Source organism: Rhinatrema bivittatum, chromosome 7 (genome assembly GCF_901001135.1).
Source record: "Rhinatrema bivittatum chromosome 7, aRhiBiv1.1, whole genome shotgun sequence".
NCBI classification, from domain to species: Eukaryota; Metazoa; Chordata; class Amphibia; order Gymnophiona; family Rhinatrematidae; genus Rhinatrema; species Rhinatrema bivittatum.
In genome coordinates this window covers 91,324,679-91,347,813 of record NC_042621.1, presented here as the reverse complement: position 1 = coordinate 91,347,813, position 23,135 = coordinate 91,324,679, and the positions used below count along the sequence as shown (strand labels likewise).

Genomic DNA, 23,135 nt, shown 5'->3' with positions numbered 1-23,135 from the left:
ATGTTGTTGGCCAGCCAAGCGAGCCTTTGTCAGAGCTGGTGGCGAAGCTCACTGTGTACACCTAGGCCGGGCAGCATGACTGGGGGGGGGGGGGTTGGCACAAGGTAGAAGGTTCACCTAGGACACCTAATCCCCTTCACTGGCCCTGAGTATACTCAATAAACACAATGGGAGAACCAGACCGGGACTGTGAATGGGTAGAAATAAAAGAACTTTAGAATAGATGCTGTGGTAGTAGTAATCTCCTGTATTTTTTGTCTTTTTCACATTTTTGTTCTGGGGACAAAACATCCCAGTTCAACCAAGAAACAAACTGGAAGGGAAAACCAGGCTGGAATCATTTTAGATGAGTTCGAATAAAACAAACAATGCAATAGGTGGAGGAAGAGGAGAATGTGAAAGAAAAAATATAATTTTCTTTCCTGGAGAAAATTAAGCAACCCAGTATTATCAAGAAATAAACAACAACAAACAACATGGAGACACAAAAATTCCCATGCTCATACATTTTAGTCTAGCCATGGAAGGATGGCAGAACAGTAACAGTCAGGCCTCTGTGGTGGTATCAGAGGCATGAGAGACAGGTACTAGAGTGTTAAAAGTAAGGCCACTTTCATAAAAGAAATATAAACTTTAAGCACCACAAACAAAAACTGCAATAAACAGTTATTTTTTATTTTAACTTAAAAGCAGTTTGATATGAGTCAATTGCTTTCAATGAACAAAATAACATGTTAGTTGTAAAACTATTTTTATATATTTAAAAAGTGCAAGAATGATAAAAATGCATTACACAAACTGTTATTGTATTTTTTTCTATTTACTCTCCCTTAAAAAATGCTCTGTTCTTGTTTCTTTCTCATCAGGCTTTCATAATAAATCATAAAATGATCTTTTTTTTTTAAATGTTGCCATTGCTCTCCCATATCTCCTTCCACATATAGTCACTGTAACCTCCTGTGGTCAAGAGAGTAAGAGGCCGCTTACTTGAGAGCTATTTCTATTGCTGAGCTTTAATTGATCATAAATATGACTGTAAGAGCAGTACTTTGCTCAACCTTCCCTCATGGTATAGGAGTTCTACTCCAACAGCACTTTAAGACTCAGCTAGACTGATTAGTCTGATACTGAGCCAAGAAACAAACCAAGATCAACCTTCTATTCCATGCAGAGTACAAATAGGTTGCCAGGATGAAGTGAATCTATTACACTCCTGTTTGCAAAACTATTAAAAAATCATATCAATCTTTGTTAGACTATAGAAAGAAAATCATTAATAATTAAAGTAATAGATACGAAAAAACATTATGACCATATAACATGGAATGTTCCTGTTTGTAAAAACAAATACAATATATGCAGTAGTTTAAATTCTGTGTTTAATCTAGTCCATACTCAAGGTCTTCATTGTCTGGTTGTGATTCAGGCACTAATAATCCTTCAATCTCTGCCAGCTGTTCCTTCTTCTTCTGAGTACTATTCCCTGCAAAATTAGAGAAATAAATTATGTGAGAAATCTTTACTCTGCAACACTGGAAAATGGCTGTGCACAATTTTGATATACAAAAGGTTTATTCTTTAGCTTTTATTTTTTTAAAGTTTAATTTCAACATATAGCAAAGATGGCTTATAGCTAGTGCCTTGAGGCTCTTGCAGTTCTGCAGCTACACTGCAGGAAAAACATATCTAGGTGGGGTGTACCTGAATGCACTGACAAGTGACCAAGAACCTGCATTTCATAATAAAGTAACTGAACAAATGACTACTGCTATGGATATGACAAAGACTCAACTGTCCTGATCACCCCCATTCTTCTGGCCAAGTTGAAAAAAAGAATCAAACTATTATAACTAGACTGGCTAAAATTCTAGAAAAACTGGGTTACCCTAGCCAGAGGTATTGCCAGCCGTCTTGTTTAGCATTAGGAGTACTGCAGCCTGGCCCACCGGTTTGAGTCCATTTGAGGTGATTATCTGTACAGCTCATGCAGACACCCCCAGCTCTTGATTAACAGATTTGATGAATTCATATTATAAAGTATTAACTGAAGCTATTTCTAAGACATCTCAACAGGTCAGTGTTGTATTGCCAAAAACCTTGATTCAACATTGCACAAGTAAATCAGCCTGGTGATTCTGTCTTAATCTGAATCTTCCTCCAGACAAGTGCTTTAGAAAGGACCTACAAAATTATGCTTACTTCACCAACAGCAGTAAAAGTAAAGGGAAAGAAAGCCTGGATTTCTGCTTCATGTGTTAAAGCTTGCAATCCGGTACTAGGCTGAGTAGATGGCAGTGGATCAGGAAGTGAAGCAGATAGTGGCAGACTGAGAAGTAAAGTAAATGATGGCAGACCAGGCAGAGAAGCAGATGAATAACTGTGACACCAGGATAGGCCTCTAGGTTTGTTTTTGGGCATAATAATCCCCATCCTCAGCCTATTACCTTGAACAGTGGTTTAGAGCCCCACCATGCCATTCCTGTGTATTGTGCTACTTGTATGTGAGCTAATATTGAAAACATAACCATTCCCCACAAACACCTAGTTAATGGAGAAATTACTATTTGCCTGGTAATTTCCTTTCCTTTAGTGAAGAGTAGATCAATCCCAACGAGTGGGTTATGCACCTCCGCCAGCAGATGGAAATGGAGCAAAAACTGACCTCACAGCTATATAGTCCTACCCTGACATCAGGCCAAAATGTGGACAAACCTTCTTTAACTTGAACATTATTAGCAACAGGCAACCATTCGTGTTTCTCAACCAACTGGAACACTGAACTCAGCCAAAGGAAGGAGCATATCTAGCAAACAAAGAATTAGAGAAGCCACTTACCAGTTATCAATGAAGATCTGGAATCATACTCTGCATCGCTCGCCCTCAGAAGGCTAACCACAAAATCAAATCCAGCAGCTGAGGGCAGGTCTGGGATTGACCTACCCTTCACTAAAGGAAAGTAAATTATCAGGTAAGTAGTAATTTCTTCTTCCTTGATGTTTGGGTATGTCCATCCCAATGAGTGAGATTTACAAAAGCTAAGGGTAGGAGGCTGCCAGCGGCCCAGTCAAAACCGGCATCCTCCCTAGCCCTAACATCCAAGTAGTAATGCTTGGAGAAGGTGTGCAAAGATGTCCATGTTGCTGCTTGGCAAATTTCAGCAGATGACAACAAAGTTTCGCCCACAATACTGCCTGAGCTCTCATATAATGCAGTCTAATCTGTTTCAGTAAGACAACCTCAGCAACCACATAGGCTGCCGTAATGACCTCCTTAACCCAGCAGGCAATCGTTGCCCACCTTGCTAGTGCTCCCTGCTTACCTCCACCATGGAGCACAAACAGTCGATCAGACTTCCAAACAGTCTTAGTCACCTCAAAGTAGTGCAGTAAGTGATGCTTGACATCCAAGGAACGCAGCTTCACTCTGGCCTTGTCCAAGGCAGGCAGAGAAATGGAATGATTCAAATGAAAGTCCGAAACCACTTTGGGCATGAAGGAAGGCACAGTTCGAAGCTGAACTGCACCTGGAGAAAAGGCTCACGGCAGGCAAGAACAGACTGCTACCTGAAAAACTGTCTTAAAAGTAAGCAGCCACAAGGAAAGAGTATGCAGTGGTCAAAAAGTAGGACCTGACAAGAACTCGAGAGCCAAGTTAAGATCCCACAAAGGCACCAGAAGCTGCAACGGGGGGCAAAGATGTTTAACTCCCCGCAAGAAATGGGACTCATCCAGATGGGAAAACAAAGCCCCTCCATTGACTCTTCCCTTGTAACAAGCCAGGGCCTGAACTTGAACCTTCAAGGTATTAAGGGCTAAGCCCTTAAGCAAGCCATCCTGTAAAAATTCCAAAATCAAAGGAATATCCACCTTGAGTAGATGAGTACCTCGCTCAGATCGCCAGGCCTCAAAACCCCTCCAAACTCTAAAGTAAGCTAGAGAAGTAGAAAATTTCTGGGCACGAAGAAGAGTGGAAATTACAGAAGGTGAATAACCGTGTTTCAAGAACCAAGCTCTTTCAATGGCCAAACTATAAGACAGAACCGACCCAAATCCTCATGCAGAATGGGCCCTGTTATAACAGATCTGTCTGAGATGGTAGCCAGAAGGGACTGCCCATAAGAAATCTCTGGAGATCGGCGTACCATGGTCTTCGAGCCCAATCTGGAGCCACTAAAAGGAAGGTGTTGATTTCACTTGCAATCTTCTATATCAGTCTGCCTACCAAAGGCCAGGGCGGGAACACATACAGCAGGGCACCATGTGGCCACTCCTGAATGAGAGCATTTATGCCCATCAAGTTTGGCTCCTGCCTATGACTGAAGAAGCATGAAACTTTCATGTTGTTGAAGTTCACCAACAGGACCAGATCTGCTAGGCCCCAGTGGTCTTCCAGGAGCTGAAACGCCTCGTTCACCAGCTCCCATTCTGCTGGGTCCAAGCTTCTCCTGCTGAGGAAATCAGTTATGATATTTTCCTTTCTGGCAATATGAGAGACTGATATGCTTAGGAGATGTTGCTCAGCCCATAGCATGAACGCATCTATCTCCTCTGACACCTGTCAACTCTTGGTTCTAACTATGATTGTTAGACATTGTTGTCACATTGTCGGACATATGGACTGCCCGAGCCTCTAGCTGCTTGGCAAACTGCAAGCACATCAACTGAACTGCTTGTGCCTCCAATCTGTTGATGTTCCATTGCGTCCGACTGCATTCCAGCGCCTTTGCATCACCAAAACCTGAGTCTGAGCCCTGGAGGCTCGTATCTGTCATAAGTACCAACCTGTCATCAGGGAAATTCCCTTCCTGAGGTGGTCCACGTGTAACCACCAGTTCAACTGGGATTTCGCCTCTAATGGAAGGAGCAGTCTCTCTGCACAGTTCTGCAACTGCAGACTGCATTGGGAGAGCAAGGCGTGCTGAAGAGGGTGCATATCTGCCCTCATCCAGGGAACTACTACTAATGTGGCAGCCATCACCCTCTGGTCCTGTAGATAAGATTACATGGTCAGACGAACAGCGTTCCACAGGGATTGGATTTGCAGCATCAACAAGTGGATCCAAGACTCTGGAAGAAACACTCTTCCCTGTCTTGTATTGAATCAAACCCCAAGATACTCCAGGGTCTGAGATGGCTGCAAATTGCTCTTGGCCAGATTCACCACCCAGCCTAGTTCTGTAGCAAGGAAACCACACCTCGGGAAATGTGAAGACTCTCTTCCAATGTCTTGGCTCGAATCAACCAGTTATCCAGATATGGGTGAACAAAAATATCCTCCTTGTGAAGGGCCGCCGCTACCACTACGATGACCTTGGAAAAGGTCCTGGGCGCCATAGCTAGTCTGAAGCAGGTAATGATGATCCAAGATGGCAAATCAGAGGAAATGCTGATGTTCCTGCAGGATGGGAATATGCAAATATGCCTCCATCAGATCCAGACACATGAGGTACTCCCCTACTTGAACTGTCATATGACAGAGTGCACTGTTTCCATCCCGAAATGCATGACTTGTAGATGTTAGTTGACTCCCTTAAGATCCAGAATGGGCTGGAATGACCCTTTTTCTTGGGCATGACAAAATAAAATGGAATATTGGCCAGTATTTTGCTGCGATTCGGGAATAAGGATAACCACTTTCAGAATCAACAGCCGTTGTAATGTCGCTTCCACTTCTACCCTCTTCTGAGGGGAGTTGCATGGAGAGACCATGAAGGCATCCAAAGGAATGCAAAGAAATTCTAGAGCATAGCCGCTCCGAACTACTTCGAGAACCCATTGATCGAAGTAATCTGGGGCCATCTGTGATAAAACTGGGATAGACTACCACCTATCTCTTGCACCACCAGGTGAGCTCCGAGGGGCTCTGCCTCTGGAGCCTGTAGAGGACCTCAGGGGTGAAAGGACTGAGATCTACATAAGGGAAAGGATCTCTGGGAAGAACCTCTCCTATAAGGCTGAAAATGCTGGTAGTCTCGAGAGCAGCCACTTTCCCGAGAAGTCCTGGAAACTGGCTTCTTATCCTCCAGCAAACACAAGACCTGGGTCTCCTCCCATTTACTTGCCATTTTTTCCAATTCACTGCCAAACAAAAGTGAGCCTTTGAAAGGCAGCTTAGTCAGATTGGACTTTGAAATAGTATCTGCGGACCAGTTGCACAGCCATGGCTGTCTGGCTGCAATAACTGAAGCAGCTCCTCTGGCAGCTGTGTTTACCAATTCACAACTTGCATCAGCCAAGAAGGTTGCCCCCATTTCTACCAGAGGTTCTAAATCATAACCAACACCACCAGGCTCTTGACAAAGCTACAAGCTAGCCCGAGCTACCAAGGTGCAACAAGAAGCAATTTGCAGAGAGATTAGTTGCCAGATATGATATCTCAGACTCTGAAGACCCTCTGAGTTGCTGGGCCTGACTCCTTGGGGACGCAGAAGAAGAAGCCTATCTTGGTCACCCTTTGCAAGGTTTCTTGTTTATTGGATGCAATCCAGGAGTTGATTGATCTGGAATGGAATGTGCCAGAAGCATCCTTTAAAAGGAGGATGTGTCTTAGCAGGATCTCTGGCCTGTGGATCCTCTTGGATCCACAGGCCAGAGAGCAGTTGCATTTCCCTAAGGTGGATGCCATGGTATATTCTGTCATAAAATGTACCACCATCCCCGGTAGAGGGAGGTGTGGCTGTGAAGGATGCTCAGGATAGCTTAGCCAGGATAACATAGCCATATAAAATGTATCCAGTTAGAGGGGCCAGTTATTTAAACTTTGGAGTTCAGCTAACTCAAAGATTATCTGGCAAACCCCTTTGAATATCTACCTCTATACAATAAAGAATTACATGTTATATGTGGAAACAATTTTACTCCTATCCTGGGAGGAAGTTTGGGTGTCCTTAGAAAGAGAAAATATAATCATTTTGCTATAAATTCTTTTGTAAAGCAAAATTATATGTTGCTAATTAAACTGTGGTTGACTTTCTTCAGGTCTAGGATAGGTCGGAACATGCCTTCCTTCTTGGGCCTTCTGTGACACCGCACTTACCTGCCTGCCTAGCCAGGAAGGCCTCGTGCAGTAAAAATACGAATTTGGGCGAAACCCCCTCTGCGGCCCCTGAAGGGCGCTTGGGGCTGCTAGGGCCCGAGACATCCAGACCTTTTTCCCCAGGTCGAACCATGGGAGACAGGAGTGGCGGGGACCCCCCGGAACCCCGGGAAGAAGCCCCCCTATCCAGTTCTGCTTCTGCGCCATAGACACTCCCTCCTGTGATCCCAGCACCACTGCCGCAGTCTGCGAATGCCTCCGTGGCTTTGCTTGCCTTTCAGACCCCCCCCCCCCCCAGCACACTTCGTGCACAGGAGGAGGTCATTCAGGCCAACTGACGGGCTACCACAGGCCCTGCAGATCTCTCTGAGCTCCTTGTTTGTCATAACAGCACCAAGAAATAAAGCAAGGCAGAATAAAAATCCAAGCAGGCAATCCTATGCTTCCCACGCTTACATGTGGCCCGGATCGCGAGGAGGAGGGGTGCATCACACGGCAGCTGTCAAATCCTGAAGAGGGCACACTGCCCCAAGAATTTCCCACCTGCGCAGTGAACAGGCCGCTGCCGCGACTGAAAGCAGTGTGACTCGTTCGGGAGTATAGCCAGCCCCCACCGGACTGAATCTGCTCTTTCCGGGACCACCCTCCTCCGAATGATCCCCCACTTACTGCCCAGCCTGCACCCGACGATCTCGCTGAGGCTTTCTAGGCCGCACAGCCTGCTCACATGCGGCTGCTGTTGCAAAAGCAGACAGGAGCTTTTTTTTTTTTTTTTACAACAAAGATTTAAAGGCCCAGACACACAAGAAAGCACAAAAATAAAAGTAAGGGTACTTCCCTGTCCTGGGCAGGCGGAGGGGCTTCGGGCCCTCTGAGGGTACCAGACCACTGGCTGTCAAGGGTCCTGGGGTTGTGGGCTGAAGCTGGCCAATGGTATCCAACCCCCCATTCGCCCGGCTCAACCCGAGGGACAACCTTTCTTGCAGGAGCCTGCCATCTCGGGGAGCAATCTTCCTTAAAATATCCAGTCAGTCAGTACTGCAGGGTTAGCACCTCTACCATATGCTGGAGGTAGAGAAATACTGAGGGACTGCAGGTGGCACTCTCGTATATTTGGCAGTGCCCAAAGTTTTGTTCTCTACCTCCATCTGCTGGTAGGGATGAATAAAACCCGCTTGTCTGGACTGATCTGGGTATGTTCAGGAAATAATGTTACTCCTATCCTGGGAGGAAGTTTGGGTGTCCTTAGAAAGAGAAAATATAATCATTTTGTTGTAAATTCTTTTGTAAAGCAAAATTATATGTTGCTAATAAAAAGAAAAGGAAAAAAAGCTGTATCTTACATGGTCAATGAGTGTCATGATCCTGCCTGCTACACAGAGCCCCTGCCAGCAGAGGTCATCAGTGAGCCTTTCTCACAGCTGCTCTAGCCACCTCCTCGCTGATCACATGACACAATAGTTCCAGACCAATGCACTTCTTGCCTCTTCATCGAGTTACTCTGACTCTGCATTGGCCCACCTAGCTTTTGCTTTTCTGCCTTGCTCTGTTGCCTTTCAGCCCTCCCTGTAGCCTTCTTGGCTTTTCTGCTTTGCTCAGTGACCTCTTTGGCCTTCCTGTCCTGCCTTGCGGCCTTTCTAGGTTTGCCTAGCCCAGCCTCATGGCCTGTTCGGACCTTCTTGTTTATTGTTTGCTTGTTCTAGTCCTGTCCTTGTCCTTTCCTTGCCCTGTCTCCAGTCCCAGGCTTTGCTACCAGTTCAGGCCCTTATCTCCAGTTCCTACCTCCTGCCTGCTTTCAGAACCAGCCTTGCCTCCAGCCCAAGTCTTGCTCTTGGTTCCAGCCCATGTCTGCAGCCCTGCCTGAATCTAACCTTGCCTGCTTTCAAGGCCCACTATGTCTCCTGTTCCAGCTAAGTCCTGCCAGCCACCAGAACCTGAGGGCTCAACTTGAGGGGGAAGTGGCTGGTCCAGGCAGAAGACGGTCTCTAGTCCTATCCTGAAGTCCTGTGCCGCTCCTCTGGTATAATCCATGATCCCAACTTGCCTGACTGTGACAATAATGTTATATGAAGGGAAAGACACCAAGAGTTGGTGGGTAATCTCTCCTAGAGGGAAAGACAGGGATTCCATTTCCCACACCCTGCCTCTTGTCAGATTTGCATCCTTCCATATTCCACAGCAGCAGTTGAAAGGGGAAAAGCAGAGAGGATAGGAGGCATGGGGGTAAGAAAATATAGGAATTTTCGGGTGGATAAAAGCGAAGAGCAGGACAATTACCTGGGGTGAGAAAGCAAAGAAAGTAAGGTAAGGAGAAGAACTAGTGAGACGTGGAAACTGTGGGTGATCTCTTCTTTGTAGCCTTGATCAATGGAGTCCCATTGGGTGATGCCCTTTCTATAGCTCCCAGTTTGAGAAGACCCTAGGGCAGGGGTCAGGAACCTTTTTGGCTGAGAGAGCCATAAACGCCACATATTTTAAAATGTAATTCCATGAGAGCCATACAATATGTTTAAAACTAAATACAAGTAAATGTGTGCATTTTATGTAAGATCACACTTTTAAAGTACAATAAGTCTCTGAAAATATTACACCAGGCCTTAAGACACCAATACATCTCCTATTAGGAAAACGGACCAAGTCAGGCTGCTATAGAGTCCTACACAGAAACTACACGCCAGCAGAAAACCTCACCTGAATCACGTGCTGTCCCTCACTTAACATAGAATAAAGAGACCAAAACGCATAACAAGAAGCATGCAGACAAAAACTGAATTGGAAACTGCAACAAGCCAGAGTCTCTGTATGCAGTGTAACAAAGGAAAAAAGAAACATCACACATCCTTATAAAACAAATCAAGAAATATAAAATCATCAGCAGTAAAACTGTACTAACAAAAAGAACATATTTCGAAACAGCTGATGAGTGGAATATCCAATAATTAAAAACTCATATAAAACATTTCCAGATACCAACAAAATATTTCAAAATAGCAGACACAAAGATCCAGTAATGAAAAATAATAAGGATACAAAAATTTTTTTGCTCTGCATACCTGGGAACGTTTGATATCCAGGTGTCCTGAGATTGTTCTGAATTAGCAGGAGGTGGGGTGGTTTGCTTGGAACTTTCTCCTCTCTCAGTCACATACCAGCGCTCTCTCTCACTCTGGCTCTCAATGACACACCTATACACACATGCTCTCAGTCACTCACATATACAAATGTTTTTTCTCTCTCACTTATATAGGCTCTTAATTACACATTTACACACATGCTGTCTATCTTTTCACGCTTACACACACACAGGCTTTCAATCACATAAATACATGCTGTCTTTTTCTCTCACACACAGACTCTCATTCACATGCTTACAAACATGTCCTCTCTTTCTCTCATTTAAACACAGGCTCTCAATCACATACTCACATGCTCCCTCACCTAAATCAGCTCTCAATCACACAGACACACATGGTCTCTCTCTCTCATTTAAACACAGGCTCTCAATCACATACTCACATGCTCCATCACCTAAACCAGCTGTCAATCAGACACAGACACACATGATCTCTCTCTTACTTATACACACAGGCTCTTAATCATACATACACATGATCTCTCTCACACACAAAGGATCTCAATCATACACACATACTCTTTCAAACAAACAGGTTTTCAATTACAAACTTACACATACAGGTTCCCAATGGTAAACTTACATTCATGCTCTCTCTCTCACAGGCAGGATCTCAATCACAGACATACTCTCTTTCACATATACAGGCTCTCAATCATTCACATACATGCAATCTCTCACTCACACACACAGGATCTCAAACACACATGCTTGCTCGCTCATTCATTCACTCTCTCTCTCCCCCTTCCCCCCCCCCCCCCCGGGAACTCGCGGCAGCAGCAGCCACCTCCCAACGCTAACCTCCTTCATTTTCAGCCCTCGCGGAGGCGAAGGCGGAGTCCCATCGGCCGTGGTTGAAGATTTTCATTTTCCTCCGAGCCGCGCTGCAGTCTTCTTCCCGTCGGACACTAGCGTGCCTGCGCGGGTCTTCCCGCGCAGGCACCCGATGCTCTCCACTTCCTCTTCCGGGCCGCGGGGGGGAGGAGAAGAGAGCACGCCGACTGGAGTCATCCGGGTGCCTGCGCGGGAGTCATCGGGTGTCAGCCGGGTGCCTGCGCGGGTCTTCCCGCGCAGGCACCCGATGCTCTCCACTTCCTCTTCCGGGCCGCGGGAAGAAGAGAGCACCGGCGTGCTCTCTTCTTCCCGCGGCCCGGAAGAGGAAGTGGAGAGCATCGGGTGCCTGCGCGGGAAGACCCGCGCAGGCACCCGATGACTCCAGCGCTGGCACCCGGCTGACACCCGATGACTCCCGCGCAGGCACCCGGATGACTCCAGTCGGCGTGCTCTCTTCTCCTCCCCCCCGCGGCCCGGAAGAGGAAGTGGTGAGCATCGGGTGCCTGCGCGGAAGAAGAGACCACGCTAGTGTGGTCTCTTCTTCCCGCGCAGGCACCCGATGCTCTCCACTTCCTCTTCCGGGCCGCGGGGGGGGGAGGAGAAGAGAGCACGCCGGTGCCGCTGACTCCAGCTGTCCTGCCGCGTTCCGCCCGGGCTGACAGCATTTTAAGCCCGGGCGGCGGAGGACCGGGGAGCAGCTGGGTCAGCGGGGAACCGCGAAGTATGGCGACACTTGTCTGCGAGCCAGATGCAGCCCTCAAAAGAGCCATATCTGGCTCGCGAGCCATGGGTTCCCGACCCCTGCCCTAGGGGATCAGATAATTCTTTCTCCTTGAATTGTTGCAGTTTTACTTTTGTATATTATATTTTGCAAATTAGAAATTGAAATATTAATCAGTTACTTTAACACTTTTATTTGTGCTGTATTTTTTTATTACCATTCATTTAAAAATATCTTACCAGAAAAAATGGAAGAAATCTTATTGTTCTCGTTATTCATATTAGGATGGGTTGCTCTGCCTGACTCATTCTGTTCAGATGTCATTATTACCTCGTCCACATCTTCAACACTGAATTTTTGTATCAATGGTTCCAAAGTTTTTAATTGATCCATTTCTGCTTCCTTTTCGCACGTTAAATCTTTATTTTGCTCTATTATGTTTTCTGCTGTAATAGGGCTTGGAGTTTCCTGATTATGACTAGGCTTTCTAAATATGTTTGAAGAGGTATCTGTTGCAGTTTCCTTTAGCATTGGTTTCTGTGATGATGATTCATAATTTTCTTCCCATTCAGAATTTCCGCTATCACTGTCTCCAGAAATAATTTCGATCTTCATGGGGCACACTTTCTGCAATAACAGTGAATAAAACATCTATAAATATATAATGCAGACTAGATTAAACTACATAAAGGTAATCAAAACTAGCAATTCAAGTCAATAATATAATTTTGCTAGAATTTATATAATTTATTGCATCACCATGGAAATCTCCATGAATACATCCAAAGGCCTCACTTGTTATGCAGAAAGTTGATACATTAGCAATTTTTAAAGCCATTTATATGAATACAACTTTTACACACATTGGGGAGAGGCATTTCAGGAGATGGATTTGAGACTTCTACTTTTTTTTTCCAAGGAGTTACACATGTAAATGTAGCATAGTAGCAGTTTTCAAAAGCCACTTACTCACGTTAAGTGCACTGAGAGGCAGATTTTAGAAACAGCGCGCGGGGTACATTTGTGCGCGTTACCTGGCGCGCACAAATGTACACCTGATTTTATAACATACGTGCTCTGCTGCGCGCATGTTATAAAATCTGGGGTCAGCGCGCGCAAGGGGGTGCACACTTGTGCACTTTGTGCGCGCCGAGCCCTAGGGGAGCCCCGATGGCTTTCCCCGTTCCCTCCGAGGCCGCTCCGAAATCGGAGCGGCCTTGGAGGCAACTTTCCTTCCGCTCCCCCCCCACCTTCCCCCATCTAACCCACCCCCCAGCCCTATCTAAATTCCCCCCCCCCCCCACCTTGTTGTCAATAGTTCCGCCTGCCTCTGGCAGGCGGAACTTGCGCACGCCAGCCAGCTGCTGGTGCGCCATCCCCCGGCACAGCCACTGTGCTGGAGGCCTTGGTCCTGCCCCTGGATCGGCGCCCCGCCCATGACCCCACCCCTTTTTCAAAGCCCTGGGACATATGCACGTCCCGGGGCTTGTGCGTGTCGCCGAGCCTATGCAAAATAGGCTCAGTGCACGCAGGAGCAGGTTTTCGGGGTTACGCACGTAACCCTTTGAAAATCTGCCCTTGACGCGGATAAAACTATTGACAATTCAATGGCAGATATTGTAGCAATTTTCAAAAGCCCACTTACATAGGTAAAGTCCATTTACATGTGTAAAATCCAGTTTTAAGTGAGTAAATTCTTTTGAAAAGTTGTATAAAGTTAGCATGCACAAGTTACACTCTCACTAGATCAGGCATAACTTTGTGTAGGGAGTTTGTGTGCATACTAGGGCATTTGTAACATGAACTTATGTGCATAAGTTTGCTTTGAAAATATGGGGTAAAGTCTGCATTTAAAGTTTTATCCCTACCTACACAGTTATAAAATTACCGTCACTATGTCCGATTCATTCATGAAAGTTAACTTGTAATTTTTCAGACTAATTTTGAGGGAAACACAATAGTTTAATGCCTTCCAGGATCTTCAGCTGATAGAAATGCAATCCAGATAGTCAATGCAATAAATGAAAAAAGTAAGGACTCTAAAATCAATAATGTCATCCATTTGGGGACCAATGACGTTGCTAGAAACAGCATTCAAACTGTACAAAGAGATTTCCAGACTCTGATGAAGCAGGTTGGGCATATGGCAAAGATTATTGCCTTTTCAGACGTGTTACCTGTTCATGGAAAGGGGAAGCAAAGGCTAAGACTTATAGATAGTTTCACAACATGGCTCAAAACCTGGAAGAGGGTATTGGATATTGTGATGAAGTGCAGGCTGTCTTAAGGGAGGAAAATCTGATCCGGATCACCTCCTGGGGGGGTTCCGGAGTAGGGCCAGACAGAAGAAGCTGCTTGCGAGCCAAACAAAAACTACCCTTCCCAGGTTCTTTGAGCCTCAGCAGAACCAATGGGGGCAGGAGAGGCTTGATTACGCAGCTGAGCAGGGCACCAGGGAGAGGCACACACTTGTGCCAATGATTAAGGACAAGGGGGAGCTGGAAGAAAAGTTCATCTCCTCAGACAAGGAGGAGGCCATGGAGTTGGAGGTCTCTGCAGAGGAAGCTCAGGACACAGACATGGAGACAGAGTGAGAGATTACTCTGGAGTTTTTGACTGTTTTGTTTAAGCCTGTGGTCACGTGGTGATTTTGTTTTAAGGATTGAGAAGACCATGGCCTGCAGCACAACTGAGGGGAGTTGGGGGGAGTTGTGCTACCACTGAGCAGGGCAGTGTTTTGTTGGCTGGAAGGCCAAGCGGAGGTTTTTACCCTGTGCGTTTGGGTGGGGTTTTGTGACTTGTGGTGTTTATTTCTTTGGAACTGGAAAAAGACTGTTTTGAGAGACAAACTGCATTTCTGTGCTTAATTTGTTGGGAGTTGGTTTGGACCTGCTGCAGGGGGACTTTCTAGTCCTTGCGCAAGCCCTGTAAGAGCACCGGAGGCTCATGCTGGGGGCTGGAGCATTTATTCTGCTGTGGAGTTCTGCAGAGGGGACCTGCCTGGAGAAGCCAGTAAGCAAGAGGAGCACCGGACCTTCCTGGAAGTGGCAAATCGTCACAATATACTGGGGGTTGGCGCTGTGTATGGAACAGTAAAAAGTTGTATTGAAAAGATGGCCTATATCTGGACCACGGCAGGAAAAAGGATCCTAAGTGAAAACTTCAGATCATTTGACACTAGGCATTTAAACTAAAGGTCGGCAGTGGAAGGAAGAAGTTGGAATGTCATCCCCAACAAATACAGGAAGTGGATGGAGAAATTAACAAAAATCAATTCAGTTGTCCACTTTTAAACAAAAGGGCAGAAAAGATGTTCAGTTAGAGCAGCAAGCTAAATGAGAAAAGCTGGAAAGCTATGAGCATAAATGTTCATAGTCTGGGCAATAAAATTCCAGATCTGCAGGCCCTAATGGTAGAGGTGGACTTGGATATTGTTGTTTTTACAGAAACATGATTCAATGAATCTCATGAATGGGATTCAGCCCTACCAGGCTATAAACTGTTCAGAAAGGATAGAACAGACAGAAAAAGAGGGATGCATAGTTCTTTACATCAAAAATAAGGGCTTGCTTTCCTTACCAACAGTTCAGTCAGCACATCTTAATCAGGTCAGAGAAAGAGCGTTATCTTTAGCTGGCCCAGGAATTTGGAACTCACTCCCAGCTCCGCTGATGCTAGAACCAAACTTTAAAAAGTTTAAGCGGGAACTTAAGACCTGGTTCTTTACTAAAGAACCAGGTCTTTAGTAAACTTTTTAAACTTTTTGAACTCCACTATGTAAATTTGTATTTAAGTTTACCAGATAAGCAACTGCTCCTTGCTTACCTGCTCTTCTATACATTTAGAATAGAAATAGTTAATCTATCCCTTTTCTTCAAACACCCATGTTCTACTTCCCTGTTTTAATGTAACTTTCGCTTCCTGTGTTAAGTGGTTTCCCCCCCTTGTTTATAGTAAACCGGTACGATAAGACCTTGTCTTGAGCATCGGTATATTAAAAGAACTTAAATAAATAAAGCCTATACAGAATAATTCAATTTACTGTTGGAAATACTGAGATCAAATTTGTTTTAAGGAGGCAGAAGAGGACATTTAGGGATGGATTTTAAAACCTCTGCGCGTGTAAATCCTCCCGGATTTACGCTCGCAGGGCCTTCGCGCGCCTATTTTGCATAGGCCACCGGCTCGCGCAGAGCCCCGGGACACGTCGGAATGACACGGCGTTTCGGGGGCGGCGACGCGGGCATGGTTTCGGCCCTGGGGCGTTCCGGGGGCGTGGCCATCGCCTCCGGACCAGCCCCCGGGACCGGAACACGGAGCGGGACAGCCGGCTGGCGCACGCTGATTTACGTCTGCTTTTAGCAGGCATAAATCATGAAACAAAGGTAAGGGGGGTGGGTTTAGGTAGGGGAAGGAAGGGGAAGGTGGGGGGAGGGCGAAGGAAAGTTCCCTCCGAGGCCGCTCCGAAATCGGAGCAGCCTCGAAGGGAACAGGCAGCGTACTTTTGTTTGCGCCTGGTGCGCGAACAAAAGTACGCGATCGCGTATTTTTTGAAGATCTACCTCTTAAAGCAGATAGTGGTTATTAAGTCTATACAAAAATTTTACTTTAATAAAAGTAGGTATTAATTTTAGACATGTTTGATGTATTAAAGGAGAAAAGTAGGAATGATGTAGGATTTGAATGAAGCCATGTTTTAGAATTTTATTAGGATTTTAGATATGTTTTACACACTGAAGGAGAATCTGGAGTGTTGTAGGACATGATAGGAGCTACGTTTTTAGTAATATTTTAATAGTAATTTTAGCTGGAGAAAGATTAGTTATTAGTTGTATACTGTATGTTAATTTTATAATATATGATGTGTTAACTTTTACTTGTTGTGAACCGTTTCGATAGATTCTGAGCGGTATATAAAATATGTTAAATAAATAAATAACAAAGAAGCACTGTTGGCCACTTCCATTTACACTGGTGTGGTCTATTGGCTTCTGAATCAGACAGAACTGGTTAGAGATTTTGCTGAAGACATCCAAAAGGTGGGAAGGAATGGAAAAGTGCTGCTCAATGGAGATTTAATCTGCTGGATGTGGACTGGAGTATCTCTGCTGCAAAATCTACAAGAAGTAGAGAAATTGTGGATGCCCTTCAAGTGGCTATGCTCAGACAAATGGAAATGGAACTCATGAGGGGAGGAGCAAGACTGGATCGAATACTCACAAATAGAGTATCTGAAATGTCTGAGTAAATGTTCACTGGGGCCAGTGATCATCAGACAGTATGGTTTGATATAACTGCCAAGAGGGAAGGAAATCACATGAAGATCAAGGACCTGGATTTCAAAAACACAGACACTGGTAAAATGGCAACTTACCTCAAGAAGGAGCTAGAAGGCTGATAGAAGATGGGTGAAGTAGAACAACCATGGGCCGAGCTATAACAAAGGTGACAAACCTTTATGCAAAAAGAGTAAATTAAAGTAAAATAAAAAGGAAACCAATATAGTTCTCCAAGGTGGTGGCTGAGAAAATAAAATAAAAAAAAAAAGATCAAAATTCAAAAAGTACAAAGCAACTGAAAGAGAGGGAAATAGGAAAGAATAACTGGTGAGTGGACTTAAAGATCACCAAAGAGAAAACGTTTGGTGACAAAACTTTTTAAAGATATATCAGGGAAAGAAGGAAAAGCAGAGGTGACATAGTAAGACTGAAAGGAGCAAGGTGTGGACAAAGATGAAGAAATAGCAGAAATATAGCAGAGTTGCTTACCTGCAACAGGTGTTCTCCTAGGACAGCAGGATGTTAGACCTCACACATGAGTGACATCATTAGTTGGAGCCTGGCATGGAAAACTTCTGTCAAAGTTTTTAGAACTTTGGTACACTGAGCATGCTCAGCATGCCTTAATCCATGCATCCACACGGGGTCCCTCACCAGTCTCATAAATTAGAATTACAAAAAAATAAAATGACAAACATAGGAGAAACCCAGCTCCACAGGGTGGCGGGCAGGTTTCGTGAGAACTGACATCCTGCTGTCCTAGAATACCTGTTACAGGTAAGCAACTCTGCTTTCTCCTACGACACGCAGGATGGTAGTCCTCACACATGGGTGAATCCTAGTTACAGGCTGTCTCCGAAACCAAATGACCAACAGACACCTAACCATGTGCCAACGGGCACAACAACAGCGGTGTCATTGGTAACAGAAGGAGACAGCCTGAACCCACAAAAAAGGGCCCAAGGAAGGAAGAGTTGGGTTTAGAGCTGAAAGAGATTCCTGAGAACAGACTGGTTGAAATTACTGTCACGTTGGCCATCCCTATCCAGACAATAGTGAGTGGCGAACATGTGAAGGCAACTCCATGTCGCAGCATTGCAAATCTCATTCATAAAAACTACCTTCAAGTGGGCCACAAAGTCGCCATGGCTCTGATAGAATGAGCCTTGACATGACCTCCAAGCTGCAGTCCCGCCTATGTGAAACAGAACAAGATGCAGTCCGCTAACTAGTTGGTCAGTGTCTGCTTACCAACGGCAACTCCCAATCTATTTTTGTCAAAAGAAAGGAAGAGATGCGCGGATTGTCTATGACCTTCTGTGCACTTCAGACAGAAGGCTAAAGCCCTCTTACAATCCAGACTGTTCAAGGCCTGCTCACCTTGATATAAATGGGGCTTGGGAAAGAAGGTAGGCAGGACAATTGACTGATTAAGATGGAACTCCATCACCACCTTTGGTAGGAACTTAGGGTGCGTCTGGAGAACCACCTGGTCATGAAAGATCCGGGGAAGTCCCAAGGCTTTCCCAGACAGAAAGATACTGCAGAAGTGGGACCCAGACCTGCCTTGGCCAGTGCAGGGCCACCAGGATCATGGTACCCTGGTCCTGGCGAAGATTCAAAAGAGTCTTCGACACTAGCAGGATTGGAGGATATGTGTACAGAAGGCCCTGGCCCTAGCTATGGACAAAGTAATTCAAGACTGGGAAACTGTCCATTTGATACAGAGAGCAGAACTGAGCCACCTTGTGGTTGCTGGGGGGTGCAAAGAGATCCATGTCCAGGATTCCTCATAGACAGAAGATCCAGTTCACTACCGACTGGCTCAGGGGGGGCTGGAATGCTCGACGAACTGATCCGCAATCACATTATCTGTTCCGGCCAAGTACATGGCGTGTAGCACCATCTCTTGGTACAGGGCCTAGGACCAGATCTGAACCACTTCCTGGCACAGGAGAAACAATCTTGTGTCACCCTACTTGTTGATATACAACATCGCGACTTGGTTGTTGATATGTATCAAGACCATCTTGCCAGTCAACCGATCTCGGAATACCTGATCAGTCGGAGATCCAGGAATTTGATCTGGCATAGTACTTCCTGGGCAACCACAGGCCTTGGGTGTGGAGATCCTGCACATGGGCTCCCCACCCAAGATGAGAGGTGTCCATGATGAGCACGACTGCATGGGGGGGGGGGGGAGGCGCTGAAATGGCACCCTTCACTCTAGGTCAGAAAGTGTCTTCCACCAAGACAGCGAGTCCTGGAGAGACTGCATCACCTGGATGTGAACCCCAAAGCTCTGATTAGCCTGATGCCACTGAGACCTCAGAGTCCACTGGGGCCTGCGGATATGCAAATGTGCAAGGGGAATAACATGGATGGTAGTGGCCATGTGTCAAAGCAGTCGCAGCATATGCCTGGCTGAGACCCATTGGCTCCACTGTACCACCTAGGCCACGGATGCCAAGAACAGAGCCCAGCTGTGAGGTAGCAAAGCTTTTGCCTACTTTGTGACCAGCAAGGCTCCGATGAAGTCCAGATGCACCGATGGACTTCGGATAGTTGATAAAAAACAAATTTAAGGACTCCAGCACCTGGATGGTAAAGTGCAGGGAACGCATTACCCCCACCCGGGTAGCGTCCAGGTAAGGGAAAACCTGTACTCCTAACCTGTGCAGGTGTGCCCCCAGTATAGCCTGGCACTTGGTAAAAGCAAGTTTGCTGCCCGTAAACGGTGTTTCCATAGATAGCAGGATGAATTAGCCATGCTGTCATGGGATCTGTCAATCAGGTCCGGGAGGCAGAGCTTGTCAAAGCAGAAATTAGAGTTTTGCTCTCTGTGACTGTGCGTGTGTTCCCGCACAGGAAAGTAACGGAATCTCTTCAGTCGGTGATTAAGCTGAAGTGTAGTCGAAGACTAGGTGACTGCCAGGGAGGAGGGTGGGTCAGCATGGCTATTTCATCCTGCTATCTACAGAAACACCGTTTATGGTAAGTAAACTTGCTTTTTCCCGTCGATTAGCAGGGCTGAATTAGCCATGCTGTCATGGGAGTCCCAAGCTCCCGATCACATTGTTTATGATATATATATTTGTACGTGATCTTTGACAGTGTGGCGGTCACCGTGGATATGAGGATAGAGATTGCAGGATTGCTTGCCCTATCTTCGCATCAGTGGCTGCCTGTTGATCAAGGCAGTGGTGAGATGTGAAGGTATGAAGCGATGATCATGTTGCTGCCTTACAAATGTCTATGGGTTGCACATTCTTTAGGTGTGCCAATGAGGCTGCTACATCTGACTTGGTGAGCTTTAGGCTCTGAATGTAGTTGTAGTTTCTGTTTGTCGTAACAGAATCTGATGCACTGCGCTATCCAGCTGGAGATGGTGCGTTTAGCTACTGGTAATCCAGCTGCCTTTGGGTCAAAGGAGACAAAGAGATGAGAAACTCGGGAGTCCGAGTTTGTTCTCTCTTTGTAGTATGCTAAGGCTCTTTTGCAATCTAGTGTATCTAGTAGTTTTTCCCTATCATTTGCATGAGGTTTAGAGAAAAAGGTGGGTAATTCCATGGTCTGATTGAGATGGAATTATGAAATCACTTTTGGTAGGAAGGATGGGTGAGTTCGGAGAACTATCTTTTGGTGATGAAATTGTAAATATGGAGAATAATGGACCAAGGCCTGTAATTCACTAACTCTTCGTGCCGATGTTACTGCAACCAGGAATACAACTTTCCATGTGAGGTATTTAATATGTGCCGAGTCCATGGGTTCAAACGGGAAAAGCATGAGCTGTTCCAGAACTATGTTGAGGTTCCACGGAACTGGAGGCTTAGAGATCGGAGGACGAAGGTGAGTTAACCCCTTGATGAAACGAGATAGTAAGGGGTGATTGGAAATAGGAATATTGTTAAGTGGTCTGTGATATGCCGCTATGGCACTGAGATGAACTCTAATGGATGAGGTTGCAAGACCAGCTGTGTACAGTGTATGTAGATAATCAATGAGTAACTCAGGTGAACAGGCTAATGGTGGTACCCTGTTAGAAGTGCACCAGGTCGAGTATCGTTTCCATTTATATCTATAGTTTTTCCTTGTTGGGAGTTTCCTGGATTCTAGCAAAATAAATTGTGTCGAAGTGGAAACTCCCTGTTCTGTTAAAAGGAGCCTCTCAATCTCCACGCTGTCAAATGTAGAGATGAGTACAGCGGGTGTAGAAGCATCCCTTGGTCTTGGCAGAGAAGAACTTGTCGATTCGGTAACCGAATTGGATCCATGATGGATAGTCTGAGAAGGAAACTGTATCATGGTTGCCTCGGCCAGGCCGGGGCGATGAGTATCAGTTGAGCTTTGTCTGCTATGCCCTTTTGAATTGTCCTTGTTATGAGTGGTATGGGAGGAAAGGCGTATAGGAGGCCTGTCGTCCACGGAATGAGGAAGGCATCTTGAGCAGTCCTGAATTGGCTTGGTCTTATCGAGCAGAATTTGGGAACTTGAGCATTGATCTCCGTTGCAAAGAGATCTATTGAAGTTGTCCCCCACTGCATGACTATGTCTTGGGCTATTTCTGTATTGAGTGCCCATTCGTGAGGGTGAAAGATGCGGCTTAACCTGTCCGCTCTTGTATTTGCCACGCCTGGTAGATAAGTTGCTTGCAGATGTATGCAATTTCTGTGAGCGTGTTCGAAGATTGTCAGGGTCTCCTTGCAGAGGGACCATGAACCAGATCCTCCTTGTTTGTTGATGTAAAACATTGCCACTTGATTGTCCGTGTAGATCATGACCCTGCGGGCCTTCAGGTGGTCTTGGAACACATGTAATGCATTTCGAATTGCTCTGAGTTCCAATAAATTTATTTGCAGGTTCTGTTCCGAGATTGTCCATAACCCTTGTGTTTCGTAAATTTCGAGGTGTGCACCCCAGCCCTTGTGAGACGCATTTGTGGTTAAGACTGCATTGTGAGGAGGGGAACTGAACAATGCTCCCTTGGACAGGGTGGATTCCAGGAGCCACCATGTTATGTCCTTTCTCATCTCGGAGGTCAACGATACCTTCTGTGTCAATGGTTGCGAGTGTTGTTTCCATTGACATTTCAAGCCCCATTGCAGGCTTCTCATGTGTGGCCTGGTGTTGGGAACCGTGAAAATAGTCGCCGTCATGTGGCCTAGGACTACTAAAACTTGTCTCGCCAAAGGTCTCAGAGTATGGTTCAATCCATTTAGAAGGTGACGGAAGTGTGATATTCTGTCGTTTGGTAGGTATGCCCGGTTGCAAATGGTGTCCAGGCATGCTCCTGTGAATTGTAGCTGTTGTGTCTGTTGTAGGTGTGATTTTTGAAAATTGATCACCAATCCTAATTCCTGCAAGCATTGTATCACCCGATGGAGGTGATAGAGTAAGATGTTTGGAGCTGGGGCGATTATGAGCCAATCGTCCAGATATGGAAAGATGTTTATACCTTGTTGTCTGAGATGAGCCACCAACACAACCATGCATTGGTGAAAACCCTGGGTGCAGCTGATAGTCCGAAGGGGAGAACTTTGTACTGGTAGTGTTGATTCTTGTAGCAGAAGCATAGGTAACACCACGAGGATGGGTGGATTGAAATGTGTGTGTAAGCATCCTTCAGATCAATGGAACACATCCAATCATTGGTTTGAATCAGAGGAAGGATTGATTTCAATGATACCATTTTGAATTTCTCTTTGGTGAGAAATTTGTTTAATTCCCATAGGTCTAGTATGGGACGAAGGCCACTCGAATTCTTGGGTATGAGGAAGTATGGGGAATAAAATCCTACTGATTGGATCCCTGGGGAAATTTGTCAAATTGCTTGTTGTTTGCGAAGTAAAGCAATTTCCTCCCCCAGTTGTGGTTGGAAGTTGTGAATCTTGAGAGTGGAAAGATGAGGTAATATGGGTTTTGTGACAAACTGGAGTTGGTAACCGTGCCATACTATCTCCAAAACCCATTGATCGGATGTTATCCTCTCCCAGGCTGCCAGGCAAGAATGAATCCTGCCGGGTGGTGCTTGATGCTGTGATGGTGGCTGGGTAACTAAAAAGATGGAGTCGATTTTACTGCAGTAGCCAGCTGTTGTGCCTGCTGTCTCTGGTTACGTGCTTTACCTCTA

At 45.7% G+C, this 23,135-nt stretch overlaps 1 protein-coding gene across 3 annotated transcripts in view; it reads right to left on the bottom strand.

Moving 5' to 3' along the window:
* Nucleotides 1-848: 848 nt before the first annotated feature.
* Nucleotides 849-23,135, bottom strand: part of DNAAF1 (dynein axonemal assembly factor 1) — a 288,119-nt gene continuing 265,832 nt past the window's right edge. For all 3 annotated transcript variants that reach the window (XM_029608670.1, XM_029608669.1, XM_029608671.1), the window contains 2 exons: nucleotides 11,963-12,350; nucleotides 849-1,483 (listed from right to left, as the gene is read on the bottom strand). In XM_029608670.1, the coding sequence (XP_029464530.1) occupies nucleotides 1,380-1,483; nucleotides 11,963-12,350 (492 nt within the window). In that variant the 3' untranslated portion in view covers nucleotides 849-1,379. The remainder of the gene's footprint in view (nucleotides 1,484-11,962; nucleotides 12,351-23,135) is intronic.